The sequence below is a fragment of the Triticum dicoccoides genome, chromosome 4A, assembly GCF_002162155.2.
Source record: "Triticum dicoccoides isolate Atlit2015 ecotype Zavitan chromosome 4A, WEW_v2.0, whole genome shotgun sequence".
Lineage (NCBI taxonomy): Eukaryota > Viridiplantae > Streptophyta > Magnoliopsida > Poales > Poaceae > Triticum > Triticum dicoccoides.
In genome coordinates this window covers 680,900,612-680,921,523 of record NC_041386.1, presented here as the reverse complement: position 1 = coordinate 680,921,523, position 20,912 = coordinate 680,900,612, and the positions used below count along the sequence as shown (strand labels likewise).

The 20,912-nt window shown below is 42.9% G+C and overlaps 1 protein-coding gene and 1 long non-coding RNA gene across 3 annotated transcripts; one reads left to right on the top strand and one right to left on the bottom strand.

The window, feature by feature from the left end:
• The first annotated feature begins 9,368 nt into the window (after positions 1–9,368).
• LOC119287907 (mitochondrial metalloendopeptidase OMA1-like) lies at positions 9,369–12,420 on the top strand. Of its 2 annotated transcripts, none has more exons than XM_037567527.1 (4): positions 9,369–9,516; positions 9,652–11,047; positions 11,134–11,222; positions 11,916–12,420. In XM_037567527.1, the coding sequence occupies exons 2-4, from the start codon at positions 9,800–9,802 to the stop codon at positions 12,142–12,144; spliced, it is 1,566 nt and encodes a 521-aa protein (XP_037423424.1). In that variant the 5' UTR covers positions 9,369–9,516; positions 9,652–9,799; the 3' UTR covers positions 12,145–12,420. The 2 variants fall into 2 exon arrangements, with proteins under 2 accessions (XP_037423424.1, XP_037423425.1); XM_037567528.1 differs by having other exon boundaries at positions 9,370–9,516; positions 10,629–11,047.
• A 4,312-nt stretch (positions 12,421–16,732) lies between these two features.
• On the bottom strand, positions 16,733–19,464 carry LOC119289712. Its single transcript, XR_005141590.1, has 5 exons — positions 19,019–19,464; positions 18,822–18,931; positions 18,513–18,696; positions 17,534–17,602; positions 16,733–16,949 (listed from the first exon to the last, which is right to left on the bottom strand). It is a non-coding gene; the product is annotated as an uncharacterized LOC119289712 (long non-coding RNA).
• Positions 19,465–20,912: the final 1,448 nt, after the last annotated feature.

Below are 20,912 nucleotides of genomic sequence, written 5' to 3'. Positions count from 1 at the left end.
CAAGGCAGCAGACGCCCAAAAGAATAATTATTTATCACTGCAAATTAAACCGGCCACCGGATCATGATTCTTCCTCAGGTTGATGTGAAGGTTGCGGATCATCCTGCGCCGGTTCACCCTCTGCCTCCCCACCCAGTGGCTGGAAGTCATTGGTTGCCCAATCAATCCCAGATAAAGCTCGGAAGACAGCTTCATCGCTTATAAGGTCGGACGGTTCAACATCAGGGGCATAAGTCTGCTTACGGATTGGCGGGATAAGATTTTGTGCTTCATAAACCGACGCATCAATCCGTTTGTTGTCTGCGTCATAAATCGATCGATGGAAAGACAAATCAGTTTCTTCGGCCAGTTTACTTGCAAGTGGGCGCATTTCCTTTGTTAAAGCTCTGAGGGCATCATTGTCAAATTCTGACCCGTCTTCTTTTTGGCTGGGATAACCATTCCCAATGTCTTCCGGGTCAAGATCAGCTATCCAGGCCTTAGCCCGAGTCAGTGCAGACAGTGCACCGGCCCTGGCAGCAGATCTCTTCACTTCTTCTAGTTGGGCAGGCATCATGGACAACTTTGCCAATGTATCCTTGATTAAGGTTGGGGGCGGTTTGTTGTATGAAGCTGTGCAGATGTCCTGTTAAGCGCCGGTATATAACTGCTCTATCAAGGTATAAGCAGCCTTTAGTTTTTGCGTATGCCTGAACCAAGATGGGCAACACGGCTACCTGCAATGGTTACAATATTATTGTTAAACCGGCGATTTCAAGGATGATTAAATACAGCTCATGAAAAGGGTATTTATCAAATAGAGCAGAGGTCATAGCATTGATTTACCGTTTTAAACCGGTCAGTTCTTTTGTCACCGGTTTAAGGGCCGCTTCAGCATCCTCCACCCGCTTTAGCAAAATTGCTTTTTCAGCCTCCCAATCTGCTCGTTCACCTTTGAAGCCATCCTTCATTTGTTCCATGGCTGTTAAAGCGCCCTTCAGCTATTCTTTGGCCTTTGAAGTTTCGGCTTTCTGGGACTTAATGTTCTCTTGGAGGTCGGTGATTTGAGAATCTTTTTTGGCCAAGTCAGCCTGCAAGATACAGTTAATAAATTGGTAATACTTTTTTGAAAGTCCCAAGCACATAACAAATTATACACTTGGCACTTGGGGGCTAATGCAGATTGCTTTTTCTCAACTGACATTCTAAAGTACCAAGCACATAATAAGTTATATACTTGGCACTTGGGGCTAATGCATATTGGATCAATTCAAGGTTATCAAGTTTATCTCCACAAGCCGGATTGTGTTGATGATTGAAAGGAATTTTGGAAACTACATTACAGAAGGTATACCGGTTCATCCTAAAGGTATAAACCAGTCTACAGGGTCTACATAAGCAAAATCCAATATCTTTCTACTATAAGTCCCGGTTCACATTCACATTAAGGAACCGGCCCTTGGGGGCTACTGGAGTTGATAATTGAAGTAGGCTATAAGGAAAAAGAACTTGTGCAAAGGAATGGATATTTACCTCATATCGCTCTTTCATTAGACCTATTAAACCGGCTTCATAGTCGCGGCTTGTATACAAACGGTTTAAATATCCAGAGTGAAGGTCCTGAGCATTGAGATGAGCATAGCTTGATAAATCAGTTTTCCACTTGCCCTTGTCCACAGCAGAAAATTCTTCTTTGGCACTATGCTTTGATAAAGCGATAGGGTTGCTAGGAGCAGTATGGCCAAAGCCGGTAATCACAACATCATCTGTGGTGCCGTCAACAGTCTTGTCTGGGCTTGGCGGTTTAGCAGATGTTCTTGCTGGGCTTGGTGGATCGGCAGTTGGGCTCGGCGGATCAGCAGACTGGCTCGTTGGATTCATCTCTGACAGTTCAACAAAAGTATCCTGACCCTGAGGTACCGAATCATCCAGAGCAATGTCAGCATTCTGGTCAAGAGCCTCTGAGGTCTTCTCCGGTTCAGTGGCCGGATTATCATCAGTTGGTGCAGTCAGCTTGGCTTTCTTGCTAAGTCTGGCTTTGGCACTAAAGAGAACAGACGCAGAGGTTAGTACAATAAACCAGTACAAGACATAAAGGGTCAAATATAATATACTTACCCAGGAACAGTCTTGAGGGGAGGCATCTGTGTAGCTGATGACTCGCCGGAGGATGAATGGGAGGTTCCCTGATAATTTGAATCAGACAGATTAAGAGGGTATCGGAAGTAACCCGCCTTGGGATAAAGTGCATTAGAAGTACAAGAGACCTCTTAACAATGTTTGCGAACCGGAGTGTTCGGTAAACCGGAGGAGGTAACTTGTTGGCCGCTATGCCGAGTGGTGCGGCGAGCTTCATGTTGTTGTGTCTTCAAATAAAAGTGTGGATCCGAATAAGCGAGAGGGTGTGAATATTTTACTTTCCGGACTGCTCAACGGAGTTTTGGTACTGGCACATGATTTGAGTCGGAAGATAGAACGATTACCTCTACATCACCAGCCCGGCTAGCTTCCGCGTCATCCTGATAACAATCATTGTCAATGAGGTGTATGAAAAAAGAACCAAGAGAGTCAAGTTCTACCTCTGACTCAGGGTCATCAAGCTCTTCATCATTGGGCAGATCAAAAGCCTCGGTGGTTTTCTTCTTTGCTGGCCTCTTTATAACCCTGGTCTTGATGCGGGGTGCCCTCGCCGGTTTATCCAGCAATTACCTTTTCTAGAACGGATCATCGCCCTGCGCAGAGGGACAACAAGTTATAAAGGAATGATTAAGGAGGGATGGATTAAAGCAAAAATAAGACAATTCTTACAGCTGGCGGTTTGTTGGACGCACAGAAGGGGCTAAGCGCTACTCTGCTACATGCAGCCACCGGTTCATCAAGCATTTTCTTGATAGCTTCGGTGACTTCATCATCTGTGAGCTGGATGCCAATATGACGCTGAGGTCTTTTAGATCCCCTATGTATTCACACATTAAACCGAGGCGCCGGCTTAAAGGCAAAATGCTCCAAGACACCCAGCATCAAACGAAATCAATGCCTGTCAGACCATTGGCCACAAAAGCTCTGAGTTTTGCTAGCTGAGGGGCATATTTTGATCGTTCCTTGGCAGTTAGTCGCTGAGGAACCGAATGAGTTTTAGTAAGCTGGTATGCACGATAACCCGACAAAGGATTTTCATTGTCTAGAGCTGTATTGCAGCAGTAAAACCAAGTCTGATTCCAGTCCTTGGGGTGGCTATGATGTTTTGCGTGAGGGAAGTCAACATCATTTCTCTTCTGGATTGAAATGCCCCCGAGTTCAGTGTTGGGCCCGTCCGTAAATTCAGTATGGCGGTTTAAGTAAAAGAAGTCCCGGAATAGTTCCATAGTGGGTTCCACTTGCAGATAGACTTCGCAAAATACTTGAAAATTGCATATATTGGACATGGAGTTCGGTCCAATATCTTGATGGTGGATCTGGAAGCTAGCAAGCACATCATGAAAGAATTTTGATCCGGGCGGGCTGAACCCTCGATTCAGATGATCAGTAAATACAATCACTTCTCCATTCTGGGGCTCAAGGGGATTTTCTGAACCGGGGACCCTCCAGTGGATGGTTTCTTCGCTCGCTAAAGCGCCAGCCAAAACGTACCCAGTTAGTTGCTCTTCAATAACCCGGGAAGGGACCCAATTGCAAGCATAGAACTGTTTCGTCATTTCAGTGACAAGCTGGGAAAGAGGATTAAAACCGGTTTATAATTTATGACTGATGTGTATAAACCGACATCAGGCCGGGGGAAGGAGATATCAAAATATATGTGCATTGATAGACCGGATTATGTGATATTAAGGTCAAATTGGCAGTTTAAGAGAGGGCTAATGGTACCTGGCGGATTATCATTTTCTAAGAAGTTAAACCGCCTACAATGGTGCAAAAGCTGCAGATTTGAGAAATTCTTAAGTATTACACAAACAGGTTTCACAGGTTGGTGTTATAATTTTGGATGTACCGAAGTTTTGAAAAAGAGGAAAATTCCAAAGCCCTAAGTGGTGACAGCAGAATAGTGAAAAGCTAGATGGGATCTGATTACTGGAAAAAGAGATGTATAATGAGGAAAAACGGGTTCTAGCTATGGCCGCACAAGGAAAAGGTCACGTTTATCAAGCAAATCCATGTGATAGCAAAGTTCAAGTAAAAAACATCAAGAACGACGAAAAACACCGAAACCCTAATGGTAGATCTGAGGCGGAAGGGAGGAAAACTTATAGAGATTGAAGGAGTAAAAGAGAGGCGATGTGTTTCTCTGGTCGGATCAGGTTGATGCAATGGCCGTTGTTGGTGCAGAGGCGAAGGTCGACGATGGCGGCTGTGCTCGAAGCGCAGAGGCGACGCAAGGAAGACGACGAGGCGAAAGGGCACGAAGGGGAAAAGAAAGAATGACCCTTGGTCCTATTTATAAGGCGAAGGGGTAAGCAACAGTCGCGGGAATCGAGGAATCCAAAAAATGGATGTGTGACACAGTTGTCGCCTTGGTTTTCGGAGGTTCATTAATAAAAGGGAAGTATTTACATGTTTTTATAAGCATAAGCAAGTGACGTCATGACGATTTATTACAATCTTGGAAGATGACGTCACGGCGGTTTATCAAGTTCATATGAAGATGACGTCATGGCGGTTTACAGGGTTCATACAAAGATGTCCAAGGAGTTTTTCTAAGTGTTGAAGATTGACATGAACAGGTTCAAATCGATCTGGGGCCTAATGTTGGGGATATAATTACTGAGTATAAACCGCCCAGGAGGGGCCGGGTTATGCTCACAAGTAATCATCTGTATTGAAGCCCATGAAGACAAGGAGTATGGCGCTTTACTACGGGGACTTAGAGACCCAGAGCCAAGGGGCAGATTAGGGCCCATAGACATAAACCGCCATGAGATATGTAACTTGTACTATAAGATCGGAAAAGGTAGAAACCGAGCTGGACACATGTATGAGCCGGCCTCGGGATTCTGTAAAGCGTCGGGCTTCAACCTGTGTATATAAAGGGACGACTCGGCGGCGGTTCAGGGACAAGAAACAACAGCTCGAGAGATAGGTAAAGCGGATTCGCTCCCTGCTCATCGAGACCCCATCAATTCCACCACAACTGGATCGTAGGTTTTTACCTTCACCGCAAGGGGCCGAACCGGTATAAACTCCCCGTGTCCTTTTTCCGGTTTGACCCCTTTAAGCTAATCTCGTTGCGATGGCTCCACAACTAAGTCCTCACACTAGGACATTTGACGTGATAATTCCACGACAGACGGTGATGGACACAACTGCGCACCGCTCCATGCACGCCCGTCGCATCCTGCCACAACTTCGCTGTTAGACGCAGCAGGATGGACGACAGGATGCGACAGACATGCCCCACCCGTCAGCTTCGCGGTTAGATGCGGCTCAGTTTGGAATTAGTGCGATTTGTTATTCACTTGCTGCGGAGGTGGTGGTATTTTGTGATTTTTGGCAAAAACGATGGTTTCGGAGTACCCTATCCACAAATATGGTGATTTTGAGCAATTTACTCTCCACCAGACGAATAGTTCGATCTGGGCATATCCTATTTAGCGCTTCACGTGCTAGTTTCTTCAAAATTCGCTAACGGACGCACATACTGCTCCGTTCTGGGCCTACCCATTCTATAGACGCGGCTCAGTTTGGAATTAGTGCGATTTGTTATTCACTTGCCATGGAGGCGGTGGTATTTTGTGATTTTTGGAAAAAATGATAGTTTTGAGTACCCTATCCTATTGAGCACTTCAGGTGCTAGTTTCTTCAAAATTCGCTAAGGGGCGCACATACTGATCCGCTCTGGCCGGCCCATTCTCTTTTCTTTTTTCCATCAACTATTTTTCAAAAAAGGTGCACAAAATCGAACCAGCGACCTCATCCTTCCAAACGAAGGACAAGCAACCACCAGGCGATCTCACGCTATAGTGTAAACTTACTTCGTCCTTTTCTTTTGTTTCGTTCTACAATTCGGTTTGTTCTTTTCCTTTTTTTCATTTCCTTAAAAGCGCGGTTTTATATAAAAAGTCATGAAAGTTTTTTTCCAAAATTGATGAACCTTTTTAAAATTAGATGAACTATTTCAATTTTTATGAAATTTTGTAAATTTCAATAAACTTTTTTTCAAACTCGATGAAACTTTTTCAAGTTCAATGAACTTTTTTAAATTCTATGATTTTTTAAAAGTCGATGAGCTTTTTCTCAGTTCATGTATTTTTTTTCAAAATCAGTGGATTTTTTTGATTTCACGAACTTTTCTGGTTTTTTTGTGAATTATTTCATTTTTTCCCAAATGGGATCGAGCGAACCAGTGGAAAAGATAAATGTGAAATCTAAAAAAGAAATGACATTGCGTAAGTCGCTAAAAAAATGATGTTGCGAAGACACCAGAAAGTTATGACGTTGCCGAAAAGTGCTTACTCTCACCACAACCCTAATGGAAAAGGAACGATATCCTCTGGCATCGGCGATTCCAAGTCAAAGGGACGTCCTTCAATTGGCACCGTCCATCAACCATCAGACCGCAAATGGGAAATGCAGCTGAGGACGTGTTTGCAGAAGCACGGCATGGTTTACGGACCTTTCACATTATGCAGAATGCTGTCAAACATCTACATGAAGAGAATGATGAATAGAAAAATGGGGAGAAGAAAAAAGTGAAGAAAAAGGAAAAAAAGAAGAAGCAAGAGAAGGAAAAAAAAGTGAATGAAGAGAAGGAAAAAAAGGAGAATGAAGAAACACATATTCTATCAGATTTTGGCGCGTGCATGTTTGAGTATGAAGACATGGCAGAATTTGAACAAAAAATTGACCTCATAAGGAAAAAGATGAGCAAGCAAACTTGGTTGGATAGTATATATAGGTTAAAGGAAAAATGGGCTGAATATTATATGAAGGATATCTTCACAATAGGAATGAGAAGTATACAATTGAGTGAGAGCTTGAATAATGACTTGAAAATCCATTTCAAATCTGATTTTGATATCATCCGGTTCTTTAAGCATTTTGAAAGGGTGGTGCAAGGGAAAAGGAACAATGAACTGAATATAGAATTTGAATCAAGGAAAAAGTTGCCTAGAATATTTATGAGGAGACCACCACCTATGTTGGTGCAAGCTAGCAAGTTATATACATCTGGTATTTTTGAAGCTTTTCAAGGTGAATATGAAATATCCTTGTGATCTTGCACCAAGGCATTAGATGGTTGTAATGAATATCTAGTAGGAGAGTGTATCTTTGAGGAGGAGTATAAAGTTATCGGTGATTCTTTGAAGCAAACAGTTGTGTGCGGCTGCCGGTAATTTGATAGAATTGGGATATTGTGTGGCCATGCTCTTATGGTTCTCGATTTGATCAATATCAAGTCACTACCGCCACATTATGTGTTAAAGCGCTGGACAAAGGAAGCATGAAGTGGAACTCTACAAGACAAGGAAGGAAGAAATATCATCTTAAATCCGAATATGGATGCCATGCTTAGCTACAAATATATGTCCCACAAATTTCATAATTTGGCAGATTGGGCAGCCTTCTTTCGGGAATGTGTCGTGTTAGTAGACAACACACTTGACATCCTTGGTAAGCAAATTGAAGAAAAAATAATGCATGTGCAAGCACATTCGGGTATCCATGTACAATGGAATTTCCTATTTGCCGCATTCTGCGGCAAACAGTCGACCAATCGCACACCCGACGGATACAAAGATCGATAGAATGGGCCGGCCCAGCTGAGGGTGCAAGCAGATGATCTTGTGAACTTTCTGGAAGGTTCCTGACCGGTTTCGGGAACCTTCTAGAAGGTTCCAAAACCGGTTTTTTCTTTCTATTTGCGTTTTCTCGGTTTTGTTCTTTTTTTCGTTATTTTGTCGTTTTTATCTATATATTTTTTATTTTTCTTTTATTTTCTCTTTTTCATTTTTCTTTACTATTTCTTTTTTCTTTTTTTTTCAAAAATGTTCAAAATATTAAATACTTGTTCAATTTTTATAAACATTATTCGAAAGTTTCCACTTTTTTCATGTTTTTAAAAATTGTTCGCATTTTTGCGAAAAATGTTCGGAATTTCGAAATTTGTTCAAGTTTTCAAACATGGTTCTGAGTTGCAAATTTTGTTCAAGGTTTCAAACTTTGTTCTTATTTTCAGAAAACGTTCGGAGTTTCCAAATTTGTTCAAGTTTTCCAAAAATGTTCCAAGTTTCAAATTTTTATTCATGTTTTCAAAAATTGTTCGCTATGTCAAAATATGCTCGGAATATCAAAATATGTTAGGTTTTTGAAACAATGTTCTGATTTTCAAATTATTGTTCACATTTTCATAAAATTTGCACAATTTTAAAAAAATGGAGTTTAAAATTTTGTTCGCATTTTCAAATTTTGTTCTTGTTTTCCAAAATTGTTTGAAATGTTAATTTTTGTTCTCATTTTAAAAAATGAATTTCAAAATTTGTTCCAATTTTTTAAAGATTGTTTTCGAAAACATGTCATTTTTCAAAAATTGTTCAGAGATTCAAAAGATGTTCACGTAATAGAAAATGTTCGTGCATTTCAAAATTTGTTCGTGTTTTCCAAAATTGTTTGAAATGTTAATTTATGTTCTTGATTTAAAAAATGAATTTCAAAATTTGTTCCATTTTTTCAAAGATTGTTTTCAAAAAAATTTGTTTTTTCAAAAATTGTTCAAAGATTCAAAAGATGTTCGCGTACAAAATGTTTTTGCATTTCAAAAAATGTTCATGTTTTCAAATTTGGTTTGAAATTTTGTGTTATTTTTAAAAAATTGTTCACATGTTAGAAAAGTGTTAGGGATTCAAAAATTTGTTCATGTTCTTTTTAACAATGGAATAAAAAATGTTTGGAATTCCAAATTTCATTTTCTTTTTCAAAACAATATTCGGTATTTATTTATTTTTTAAAATCACGAAACAATCAAACATTTTTGAACAAGTATTTAATTAAATGAGCCAGTTTGATAAGATCTTAAAACGCCCGCACTCTTCCTATAGCAGTACTAGCAGTTAGCTCCAGTGGCTAGTGGCATGCGTTGAGGGCTCACACATCGCGAGTTCGATACCTGTCGCCTCCTCGCTAATGTCGTTTTTTTGCTTGCGCTCTCCTTTGTTTCCTATTAGTGGGCCGGCTCAGTTGCGGGGTCCTCTGTGCGTCTGCTCGCTGTTGGACGCAAAGAGCGTCCAATAGGAGCTCCCATGTACAATCCCGACAGATGCTAACCCACCAAATGACTTGTCTTGTACTGGGCCGTATATGCTGGGCCGCATGGGCTGCTTGTTTTCGTGTCCATGCGAGTGAAGGTGGCGCTGGTAGCGAGTGTCGTCGGATGTAGATCAACGGCTCTGGGTGTAAGACGTCCCCTCGGCAGTAGTTTCAGCTCTCCCCTTCCCTCTGACTCTGGGCGGCGGCCGCCGCTTGCACGTCCCCAACCCCAATCCTTCCAACACATGAGCAGCGGCGGCGGCAGGGTGGTCCGGCGGCGGCGTTGTGGCAGCTTCGCTGGTAATCCCCTGCCCCCTATTTATTTTGCTATCCAAAGACAAAGAAAGAGATTGGGCCGGATTCCTCTTCTCCTATGAACTGGATCTGATGATAATTTCTTCTTCTTTTTCTCTAACTCGGATTGTCCGTCCACAGTATTCCCCACTCCGTCAAGGATTACAGCCCTACTCCGATCCCAACATCCCAACACCGTCGCTCATATATACATCCTGGCGAATCCAACCCCTGTATAGACGAAAGCCGGTGCTCAAATTCTTGCTGGTAGAAATTCAAACCCAAGAACATGAGCTGCAGGGGAAACTCGCCGTCCGCCCTCTTGCCCCCGTTCCTCTACAAGCCCACGGCCTTCCGCCTCCTGCAGTCACAGCCAGAGCAGTCCTCTGCGGTCTTGGGCACCACCAGAGGACTGTTATGTCAACACAGCATGGTCCCTGGCCGTAGTCCGCCTGTGTTACCGCAGACGATGCAGCTTCTTCGGCGCTACTACACGGCCCCATGGCATGGGGTGATCCAGGGACGTTTGTTCCACAACATCATCAAGCACATTAGTCGACCGACTGCATTATCGCAGGTGACATTGCTTCCTCGGCGCTACTACACCACCTCATGGCATGGGCAGGTCTTGGCCTCACCTCATCGACGCCTCTTCAGCCGCATTTTGCCTCACAATAGTCAATCGCCTGCATTAGCACAGGGGGCGCTGCTCCCTCGGTGTTTCTACAGTACCACGCGGCAATTCAAGGACATGGAATCTATTCGAAGATTCCTTTTTCGTGGCATTACGCCTGGCATCTTTCTTCCTCGGCGGTATTTCAGCGCTCCATGGCAGCAACGGCAGACTTTGGGACCCATCCGAGGACTCTTCTTAAGCCATATTAATCGGCCTTGGCAGTACTGCATGGCCCCATCAAGATCGGTGATCCATTTCGCTCGTAGCTACTTTGGGTGTTTATGGAAGGTTACAGTTGCAGCAGCTTTCATCAACATCATGTGGTCGTTTGTCTACCACACTTATCTTGATATTGTCCCATATACCAGTCAGACCCGCTTCTTTCGTCTTGAGACTGTGCCCTACACTAACCGGACTCACTTTGTTATTCGCTCTCCACTAGATGACCGCGAGTATGGTGAATCGTGTTTTGCTTTTGTAAGGAAAAACCACTCATCCAAGTTTCTTAGCTCGCTCCACCCTGACAGTGTCCGTGTCAATCTTATCACATCACAACTTCTCGATGCTGTTCAACGCAACCTTGACATCAAGGGCCGTGATGCGTCCTTGGTCCATGGCTCCCCTTGCAAAGACACGAGCTTAGATGTTAGGCATGCAATTCAGAGCAAGAAACAAGGCAAGCCATGCAGATCACAACCACAAATATCACACCTTGATGGGCTCGACTGGGAGGTGATTGTTGTTAAAAATGATGGGCATGTCGGTGCAATGTCATGGCCCCATGGCAAGATTATAGTCTTCACTGGATTGCTCAACCACTTGGAGACGGATGATGAAATTGCTACTCTTCTTGCGCATGAGGTAGGTCTACTCGCTTAATTTTTTCATCTGTGCTTTTGGGTATTTTTCCAATGTATTCAAGCTGGCTTTGTTGCCTCTTTATGTAGATTGCACATGTGGTTGCCAGACACCCATCAGAGTCAATCATGTACAAGAAGTGGTTTCCTTTTCCCCTCAAGGTGCACTTCATAAGAAGGTAAATTCACTTCCGCATCTCAGATTGTTGAGAAAATTTACTGAGGGTACCCTGGGTGTCAGAAAATTTAACTAATGTGGTAGTTTATACGTTTATACACGGTGATCTATTCATTACAAATTCATGTTAACTTAGAAACCTCCAGACCTTTCATCCTAATCTAATTTTTATAGCCAAATGCCTGAACCTAACTAGCCAAAACCATTGATGCAAATCTAATTCTGCATGTGATGCACTCAAGGGCTTCTATGATTGGAAAATGAGTTGCCCAGCATCTCTATAGCCCCTTTATTCCTTTTTAAACTGCTTTAGTTCCAACAGCTACCTTTCTAAGGTAAGCAGCGATTAATTGAGTAAGTTCTAGCATTTTGCCCATCTACATTAGCACCCCCCCTGTTCACTTTTATAAGACATTTTGACAATTCAGACAATGCCAAACCAGTTCAATGTCAACTGTCCAAAACGTATTATAAAAAAGAACTGAGGGAGTACATAAACCACTGATATTGTCTAGATCGGTACTTGCTGGTTAGCCAGTTTGTTTGTTATGCTATGCTGAAGTTCCATGTATCCCCTTTGCAAGAGTCGTTTCTGAGTTAATTTACTTGGTCTACAGTTCTCTACCTTTTTTGCATTATCGAACCGGTGCAAATATTTCATGTTAGAGCGCTCCTGATGACGCTACCTATGTAGGACGGAGATAGAGGCAGATCACATGGCAATGCTGCTAATGGCTGCTGCTGGTTTTGATCCACACGCAGCCCCTAAGGCCGTTGAGAAGTTAATAGGGAATGACATATATCATCTTTCGGGGAAGAAAAGAGCGCAGCTTTTATCTAGAGCAAAGATAATGGATGAGGCGCTGGAGTTATATAAAGAAGCTAAGTCGTCCAAGGCATCAGAGGTTAACTTTAATTTGTAGGCCTGCAACATCTAAAAAGGAAGAACGGTCTGCTATGTGTGTTTTATGCTGTTTTAGGCTCGGTCATATGACTGTGAGTATGAATAGTCCCTGATTCCTGAAGGTTTTAGGTTGCTTCATTGGCTATTTATAGAAAAATCGATCCATTTATGTAACTAGCATTTATTTGAGGGCATCTTGATCCTTCTCACTTTCCTATGAGGAAACTACTGTACATGATTACTCCAGTTTTTACTCTGGTTCCGAAGCTTTGATGGACATGTGTCTGTTGGCTGCAGATTGAGGTATGTAAGGTGTAGAAAAGACGAAAGGCGTACTGCTGGTCTATTAATTTGTCCAAGATAAGCAGTTCAGTCGCACAAATGACATACTTGATGTTTTAAAATTGTTAAATAACTTTGATTTGTGAGAAACTCGTGACAATCACGCCCGCTGAGACCCAGGTGCTTGGGCGTCTTGCTGACAAGGCTGTTTCTTATACTAGATGATACCCGCGCGTTGCTGCAGAATACCATAGTTTATTTGACGTGTAAATTTTAGCCTGAGTGTCGGTTCACACTACATGACTCGAACGGTAAAAAAATACTCCAAGTAACATATCATTTGCTTCAACGCAGCATCATCAAACAAAACTAACCATTTCTAGTTGGTCATTCCATCATCAGTACATTGCACTGGGAACAAATAAGGTAATATAAGTGGACCAAAAGGGAATAAAACCAAAGTGTCTCCTATCAAACTTTCTTGTAGCGAGTAACAAAAGAAGGATGGAAGCAGTTTAAATAAGAATCAACATTTTTGGTTACAACATTTTAGTCAACAATATAATACACATCTTCAAGGTTTGCAAATAAGATGACTCTGCTTTTAAGGCATGCCAACACTGGATGGAAAACAATAATAGAACGTAAGCTCAAAATTACTTCTCAAATGCTCAAACATAAAAGAAGTGTGTAAAAGCTCAATCTTTTTTACTGAAAAGTTAAAATAAAACCTCAGTTGCTAGGAAAATAGGAAGAAACCCAAAGGCCTGGCCTTTTATGTCAACGAAGGACCCGAATGCGGGCTCCACTGTCTGCAGTAGGGCAACTTAAAACTGAGTGAGGGGCCCTTTGAGAGAACAAAGGTTGTAGCCTTTAACTTAGAGGACTTACCACCATGCTAGAAGCACTGAGAAATAGAATGCATTTGCAAGAACCCTATGAGTGCACCCATCATTCAAGAAAACTGTGCAAAAACTACCCAATTGCACAATGCACATGAAATGGCATATTCCTTTAAAAGCTTGAAAGAATAGCAGTCTAGCACATGAAATGGCATATTCCTGAATAAAAAGTAATGAACATAATCTGAAAGGTACAAACCACATGCAAGAAAATTGGCATGTAGTTTCTGTATCATATTGTGTGTATAAGGTCTAAAAGGAATTGAAATTCCTACTACTTCAAATTTAACAGATGAATGTAAATAGTTAATCTAGCGCATTCAAAGTTATATTCTTAAGAGAACTAAAGAATGCAATGGCTGTCAATCCAGGATCATCTGAACTAACTTAGCTACATACCACCAAATTTCCGCAAAGCAAAGTATAGAAAATGAATTGGTACAATCAAGTGTTAGGTTCGAACGAAAATGCGAAAACTATACCTGCTTCATATTTTAAATATTCAGTAACAATTATCGTCTTCATCATTGTCCAGTTCTCACTGGTTTCTAGTAGTGTTGAAGGGAACATGACCTGAAAATTATACATTTAAACAAATAAGTGATTCATGGAAAAAAAATACAGGGATTAGAAGAAAAGTAAGTATCTTCTGAATGGATTTTTTCACATATTCTGATGAGACAATGCATAGCACATAGATCCTCACATCTCATCGGAGCAAAAGCTTCCCAAAGGCGACCAGGGTTACACTCTGGTCCGCTCTGTTGAGAAAGTTGATGTTCAGGCATTAAGCATACGCTCAAGGAAATATTGCAGTTAAGCAACTCATGCTCTCTCGACCAGAGGGTGAGAGCGGGAGCTATAACCACATCACTAAACGTAAATGGAGTTAAAAGAGAGAATAGGTACGTACACCTACATGTGTGATTTACCACATCCTAGAATTCAGTAGGTTCAGAGGAGGACAGTGCTCTGGCAGGAGCATGCCAGATCAGACGGAGCAGAAGAAAACATAGAGGAACTGATTCCAAGAAGAAGAAGAAAAAGAAGCTACAACTCCCTGGGTCGACGAAGATGGAGCGCCCAGGCAGTGCCTTGGTCCAGACACCCAGAAGTCCGTTGTTGTAGCCGTCGGCGAGCCTCTTATGCACCAGAGGTCCTCGACGCCGAGGCGTGATCAGTGCGTCACGCCGGCGCGGATGGGCTCGATAGTAGCAACCTCGGTAACCCACCACTCCGCAGCCACAATGTTCGGCCATGTTCTACGCGCACCAGCCTATGGCGCTCCCGCCCTATTGCGCCGCCCAGACCGTACATGAAATTCAACCCGAGCAGCGCGGAGAGGATTGGGTTGGAGGATATCCGGAGGCACGGAGCCACGTCGCTGCCCGCCATCGCCAACGTAGCCGCCGGTTCTACCTCCGACGGCGGAGGCAAACCCTAGAGGAGGCTGAGCTCTGTTCTGTCCGTCGCTTGGGAGGAGTGCGATGGGGAATTGGCGACATAGTGTCCACCTTAATGTGGGATTCCGTGGCACCAAGGGCCGACCTTTCGACTTGAGGACGGTTTGCGTTCGCTTACGCTTCGGTTTCTGCGGGTCGTGAGAGGAGTTAACGCGAGGGTTGTGGAGCACAGGGATCAATTCTTAGCTGTAGATCTGAGCCATCCGTGGTGAATCAAACGGTTGATAGAATTTGTGTTGACGTGGACGCACGAGAACACAGGAAAATCACGTAGTGAGGGGCTCCCATTTAGATATAGAAGATTATTTTATGATGAGTAAATGCGGTGGGTCATTGAACCCATGTCAATAGCTCACTTTGGTCATCATACTCAAGAATTAACCTAATAGCTCACTTTGGTCATTATACTCCTATAGGTATTGTATTTTGTCTGGTTGACTGGTCAAACAGTCCAAGTGGCATCTCGAGTTCTCTCTGCCCATGCGGATAGCTTTGTATTTTGTATAGTTGATTGGTCAAACAGTCCAAGTGGCATCTTGTTTTATCTTTGCCCATGCGGGTCCCATCTGTTAGTGGGTGAAAGAAGAAAATTAGATGAAAAAGAGGTAAATACACCGCAGGTGCCTAAACTTGTTCGATGCAGTCACTTTAGTGACTAAACTTGCAAACTGGTGCCACAACTTGTCCATCTGATGTGCGTGGCTTGACAGCTGCCGTGTGGCCCACGAGTCAGTGGGTGTGAGCGTAGGCAGAGATGGGTCGGACACGCACAACGGTTATTTTCCAAAAAAAAAAACTTAGAGCTTTAATTAATTATCGCAAAACAGTCCCTCCAATGGCGGGAAGTGATTGCCTGATACATTTGCGTATAGGTACCCGCAAGGCCGTGCCACTTCAGTCTAACTCCCCACCGGTTCGTATCCTATATCTACTTTCTCACTCGCGATCGATCCGAGGCGGAGGTGGTGCGGCACGGCGATCGGTGGCGGATGCGACGGATGACCCGCGCCGTCGTGTTCCAGGCGAAGCAGCTCCTATGTATGGTAAGTTGAACTTGTCATGTTTTCCCTTCATCCCGATTCTCTGTTCCCCGCCCATGACCTATGCGTCGGGTAGGGTTTGCCGGATTGAGAGTAATCTTTTGCCGTGTTTGATCTTCATCTTTCTTCCATGGTATGTGCGATATATGTGTATGTGGAATGTTGCGGAGCAGATATGGGTGCATTGATCCTTATTCTCGCTAGGGTTTATTAGGGGGTTTTGAAAGTAGGCACCTTTCCTATCAGCAGTTGTTCATGCTTATGTGCGCAACAAATTAGGCTATAAAATTGCTGATATGTAATCATTTGTCTTGTTAGTCATTGCGCCTCAGATTTGGAGATTGTTCGAACTAATTTTTTCAAAAGATTTGCAACTGAATTTTGTATTCAGTTTATCATACAGTAAACTGAATTTTGGTGACCCCTGATGTACACTTAAACTGAATTTTGTTGACAGGTTTATGTATTGAATGTGTGCACTGGACAGAACTGAATATATGTGCCTAATTTGTGCTATGCAGTACAGATGTAGTGAATGTGTGCAGTTGTATGTAATGTAACTAGATCATTGATGGCGCGCGTTGCTGCGCCCGTCCTTTTTTAAAATAAAATGATAGGAATTTTGGAAAGTACGTTAGTCAAGAAAAAATAACTAAAATTTGCAGAAGACTAACCCATATATTGTTATACCATCCAAGTATGAGAAGTTGAAAATATATAGGAGTAAAATATATTGAAAATGAATATGAGCAATCATAGTATAAAAATATATTGAGATAAATGATCAGACCATCAAGAAAAGAAAATCTTAGTCGACTAAATATAGAAAAATGTGCACCCTATATATCTGTGATTGAAATAGTGTATATCAGAATGTGATGACAAATAGTGATATTGATAAGGAACCAGACCCATGGAGATAACTGTAAGCAGGGTATAAGCATTGACACAAGGAAGATTGTACGTACTGGTCATACATGTGTATCTGATATAGCAATTCTTTTTTACATATTGATATAGCAGTCTAGGAAATACGAGTGTTTGTAATTAATGCTAGACTCGGAGCATTGCTTTTACTATTCTTGCGTATAGTGCCCTGCTTAGGTGCCTTTGCAAAATCTTTGCGCTGCTCTGTGCCTGCAACATATATGATCTCACATCACGACAAAAGCATGAACTCCCCAAACAAAATGCCCACAAATAAGAATGTAAAGCAACATCAATTGATCATGCAAAGGAAGCTGATATTACAAATACTTCCATGAAATTACACCTTCCATACTTTATATTTTTAACACCTCTACAGCAGCGATAACCACAAATAAGATCATGATGCTCTCTCAATGGCCAAGTTGAAATGACTACATGAAACGGACAAATGAGGCATGAACCATTCTTTCCAATATAGAAAAAGTACAGGAAAAAGGGAAATCATAAACTCCTATTTTACTATATTTTTTGTTGTTGTCAAAAAGGCAATTTAAGAGTGGAAAGCAAATAACCATGAGTCTTATTTTAACCTCAAAGTCGACAACTCGAAGATGTAGTCCAATTAATCAAGTACTCCTAAGCAGATATGTAGTCGCATTTACATGTTTTACTTCCAAGAAGATATATAAACCTGAAGCAGTTGCATGACAATAAAGAGAATAACATGGCCCCCCTAAATCATGATAATAAAGTGAACAAATCATAGTTCTATAAAATATTAAATTGCAAACCTTCGATAGGATCCGTTCCCTTCCCTGTTTTAACGGCAAATGACAGCCTTGTATACAAGCATCGCGCAACTGCAATATGACAAAAAAATTAACACACATACATACACATATAGCCCATCATCCTTGGTCTGTGAAGGCCTCCTAAGCCAAACAGCGATACTTGCTACGCCTCTGTTTGATTATGTTAACAGTTACAAATTTCAACAAAGTACTCATATAGGGCACTCAAAAGAATCTTTAAGAATAGCTAAAATAATGAACGATTGTAAACTACAAATTGAATAAGGAATCTTGCATAGAGAAAATTAATAATTGATACCAGAAAAATGTACCATAAGCCTGTTGAAGAGCTATTGCTAAGATAAGATTACAATGAGGCAGACATATACGACAGGGGAGCGGAAGCACAGGAAGAAGTTCAGAACATGGCCAAGAAGCATAAACCATAAGTCCATAACTGAAACATGAATTGTACTTAAGCAACTGTAGCTACAGATTTTATTTTATAATACTCCCTCTGTTCCACAATGTAGCGCATATAGATTTTTCTAAAAGTCAAACTTTATAAACTTTGACCAATTTTGTAGAGAAAATCATATACATCTAGAATACCAAATACGTATGCTTAGATACATCACAAGACATACTTTCATATTATATACATTTGGTATTGTAGATATAAATAGTTTTCTCTATAAACTTGGTCAAAATTTATAAAGTTTGACTTTGTAGAAAATCTATATGCGCTATATTATGGAACGGAGGGAGTAGCAGTAAAGAAGGCATCCACACAGGAACAGAGAGTATCATTGGAGGATTCTTGAGGGATTTGTTTTGGAAAAAATGGACAGTACATTGGACACAGTGCAATGCCATATCAACTATTGTTCGTATTCTTCAAACATATTCTGTTTGGAGGCATGTTATAATTGCTTGTATAGGCGCAATGTGAGTGTAATATGTAGCATGTGGTACTTACAACAGCGAAGATGAGAATCTAATATGATAATATATGTCTTGTGGCGTCTCAGCCGTCCCCAATAGGAGTGTCTGGTTCACTTGGTCATGTTGTTGGCCCTTTCCTGGTGTGGTCGTTGCCTGCTACATCATCAACATCAAAGGCCAGGTTCATATCAGCCAAAAAACGTCATCATCATCAGGCCCTGCAAAATCAAATCAACATATCACCACCGGCAAGAGTCATTTCACTCGGTACTAATGGGTAATGGCATCAACAGGAGAAAAATTGGCATGGTAGAAGGAGGCATAAGAGGAAACTGGTACTGACCTTTCCGTTGGACATTGGATCAGCTGGAAGAACCAAAGAAACCACCTTTCCGTTGGACATTGGATCAGCTGGAAGAACCAAAGAAACCAACCAGTACGTAGCTAGAATTCCTACTTGGAGAGAAGCTGTAATCATCTTAGACAGAACATATTTGGATATATGTAGACAATAACTGAGGATTGGAACCAGCACATCACCTTGAAACCAAACAAAGCTGGAACCTAAGCATCCCTCATCGCTTTTGTACTGGAGATTGGTTTGCGAAAATGAGCAGAGCAGGAAAGGAGCAGCGGCAAGGTTGGCATTTTATAGGCTCGCATGAATGTACAGAGACACGATTAGCCTCTCAATTAATCAATTGACATACAGAATTAACCTCTGAATTAAGGATCAATTGGCATGGGCGATGAAACTGACCTGCTCGGTGCATCGATTGGCACTAATGGTCGATTAACCTCTCAATCAATCATCGTTCGCGATTGAACTTCATGCCGGCAGAGCCGCTCGCGTCGCACGACCGAACGGGCCACGGAGGCGATGTACGCCTCGTCCGAGCAAACCTAGCGCAGCCACCGATGCAATCCGAGGCCCTGGTCAGGCGGCGCAATCGGAACAGAGCAGGGTCGTGAATTTAGGGTTCGTCTCTTGTGCGGGTTCGTCTCCTTTTTTTTTTGAGAAGAGTGCGGGTTCGTCTCCTGTGCGCTGCGTTCCATACGATAGGCCCAGTAGGTTGCGTTCCACAGGATAGTAGTATAGGCCCAGTACGCCGGTCAGCCCAATTGAATGTAAGACGCCCAAAAATGCAACCGAAGCAGCGGCCCAAAAAGCTAGCGCAGCTTGACCACGAGTTAGCCTGCACACGAGATTTAGGTGGGATTAGCAACGAATCCACGGCCAAAAACGACTAAAAGTGACGATCCAACGATTAGAAAGGCTGATGGCTTGAGAGGGCTGGGAGGGTGCTCAGTTATAATGTATCTAAATGAATAATCAAGTGTTTAGTAAACTAAGTAGTTCTTCATTTAACTGCATACTTAGATGGATAGATGGATGTTGTGTGCTGAATAGGTAACTTATTCTTTTGTACGTAAGTGAAATCTGTGCTGAATATATGTGCAGCATAGTTATCTGAATATTTGTTCTATTTTAACAACGCAGGGCTATTTGATGGTCCGTTCATAGTTCAGGTCCATCAGAAGGGGTTTTTGTGTTGATCTGGTAGCAACATGAAGTATATGGATCATGAAGTGGACTGGTTTGACGAGTTATTTACTCAAAATCACCACATTTGCGGCTAGGATAACAACTTGGTACTACATAGGCAGGGCACAAAAAACCACCAGAATTGCGCCTAATGTGTAACACGGAGCACTGACGCTGGGATTTGGCCGTGAAAACAGCCAAACCGACAGGTGGGTCCCGCTGTCGGGCTGACGTGGCGAAGACCCAAAAGTTTGACCGACTGATGTGGCAAATGACACGCGGGCCCCACCTGTCAATGACTAGCAAGTTATCTTCTTCACAACAATTATTCTATGGAGCATTTCATCGAGGACCTTCTGTGCATTCATCCTCTGGTCCTCGAAGAAGGCACCGCACGCCATGGCCACGCTGGAGCAGTGACCAGCGGAACGGCGAGAGCAAGGACCAGAGGAACGGCAGGCCGGACGCCTCCACCCGAGAGCAGAGGCGCCTGCGTGAAGAAGGCGACCATCCGCACAGGTGAGGTCGCGCGGCGGCGCACCATGGAGCCGGCAGATGTCGTCGCGGCAGTGAGAAACTTGGGTGGCGTCCATGGTTATTCTTGTGCGGTTGTGGAGGAGACAGGGGACTTGGGTTGCTCGGGTTGCTCGTGCTCGGCAGGGGTCACCCTGGTCGAGCGTCGCCGCCGCTAGCGCGCCCGCGGCCAACGGCCCGACGTCCATGGTGTGCTTCCGCGGATGGTGGCGCGAGCGCAAGGCGAGTTGCGGGCCGAGCTCGAGGAGGTGGCGTCAGGGGCTCATGGGGAGCGGAGCAGCTCGTCTGCCTCTCCATGGATTGCCGGCGGCGCACGGCGAGCGCAACGGCGAGCTGCGGGCCGACCTCCAGGAG

Excerpts from the sequence above, each read along its gene's own strand:
- LOC119287907 (XM_037567527.1), top strand. The coding sequence starts at position 9,800 with ATGAGCTGCAGGGGAAACTCGCCGTCCGCCCTCTTGCCCCCGTTCCTC. Across the intron at positions 11,048-11,133 it reads CTACTCTTCTTGCGCATGAG|ATTGCACATGTGGTTGCCAG; the intron begins GTAGGTCTACTC and ends CTCTTTATGTAG. Across the intron at positions 11,223-11,915 it reads AAGGTGCACTTCATAAGAAG|GACGGAGATAGAGGCAGATC; the intron begins GTAAATTCACTT and ends CTACCTATGTAG.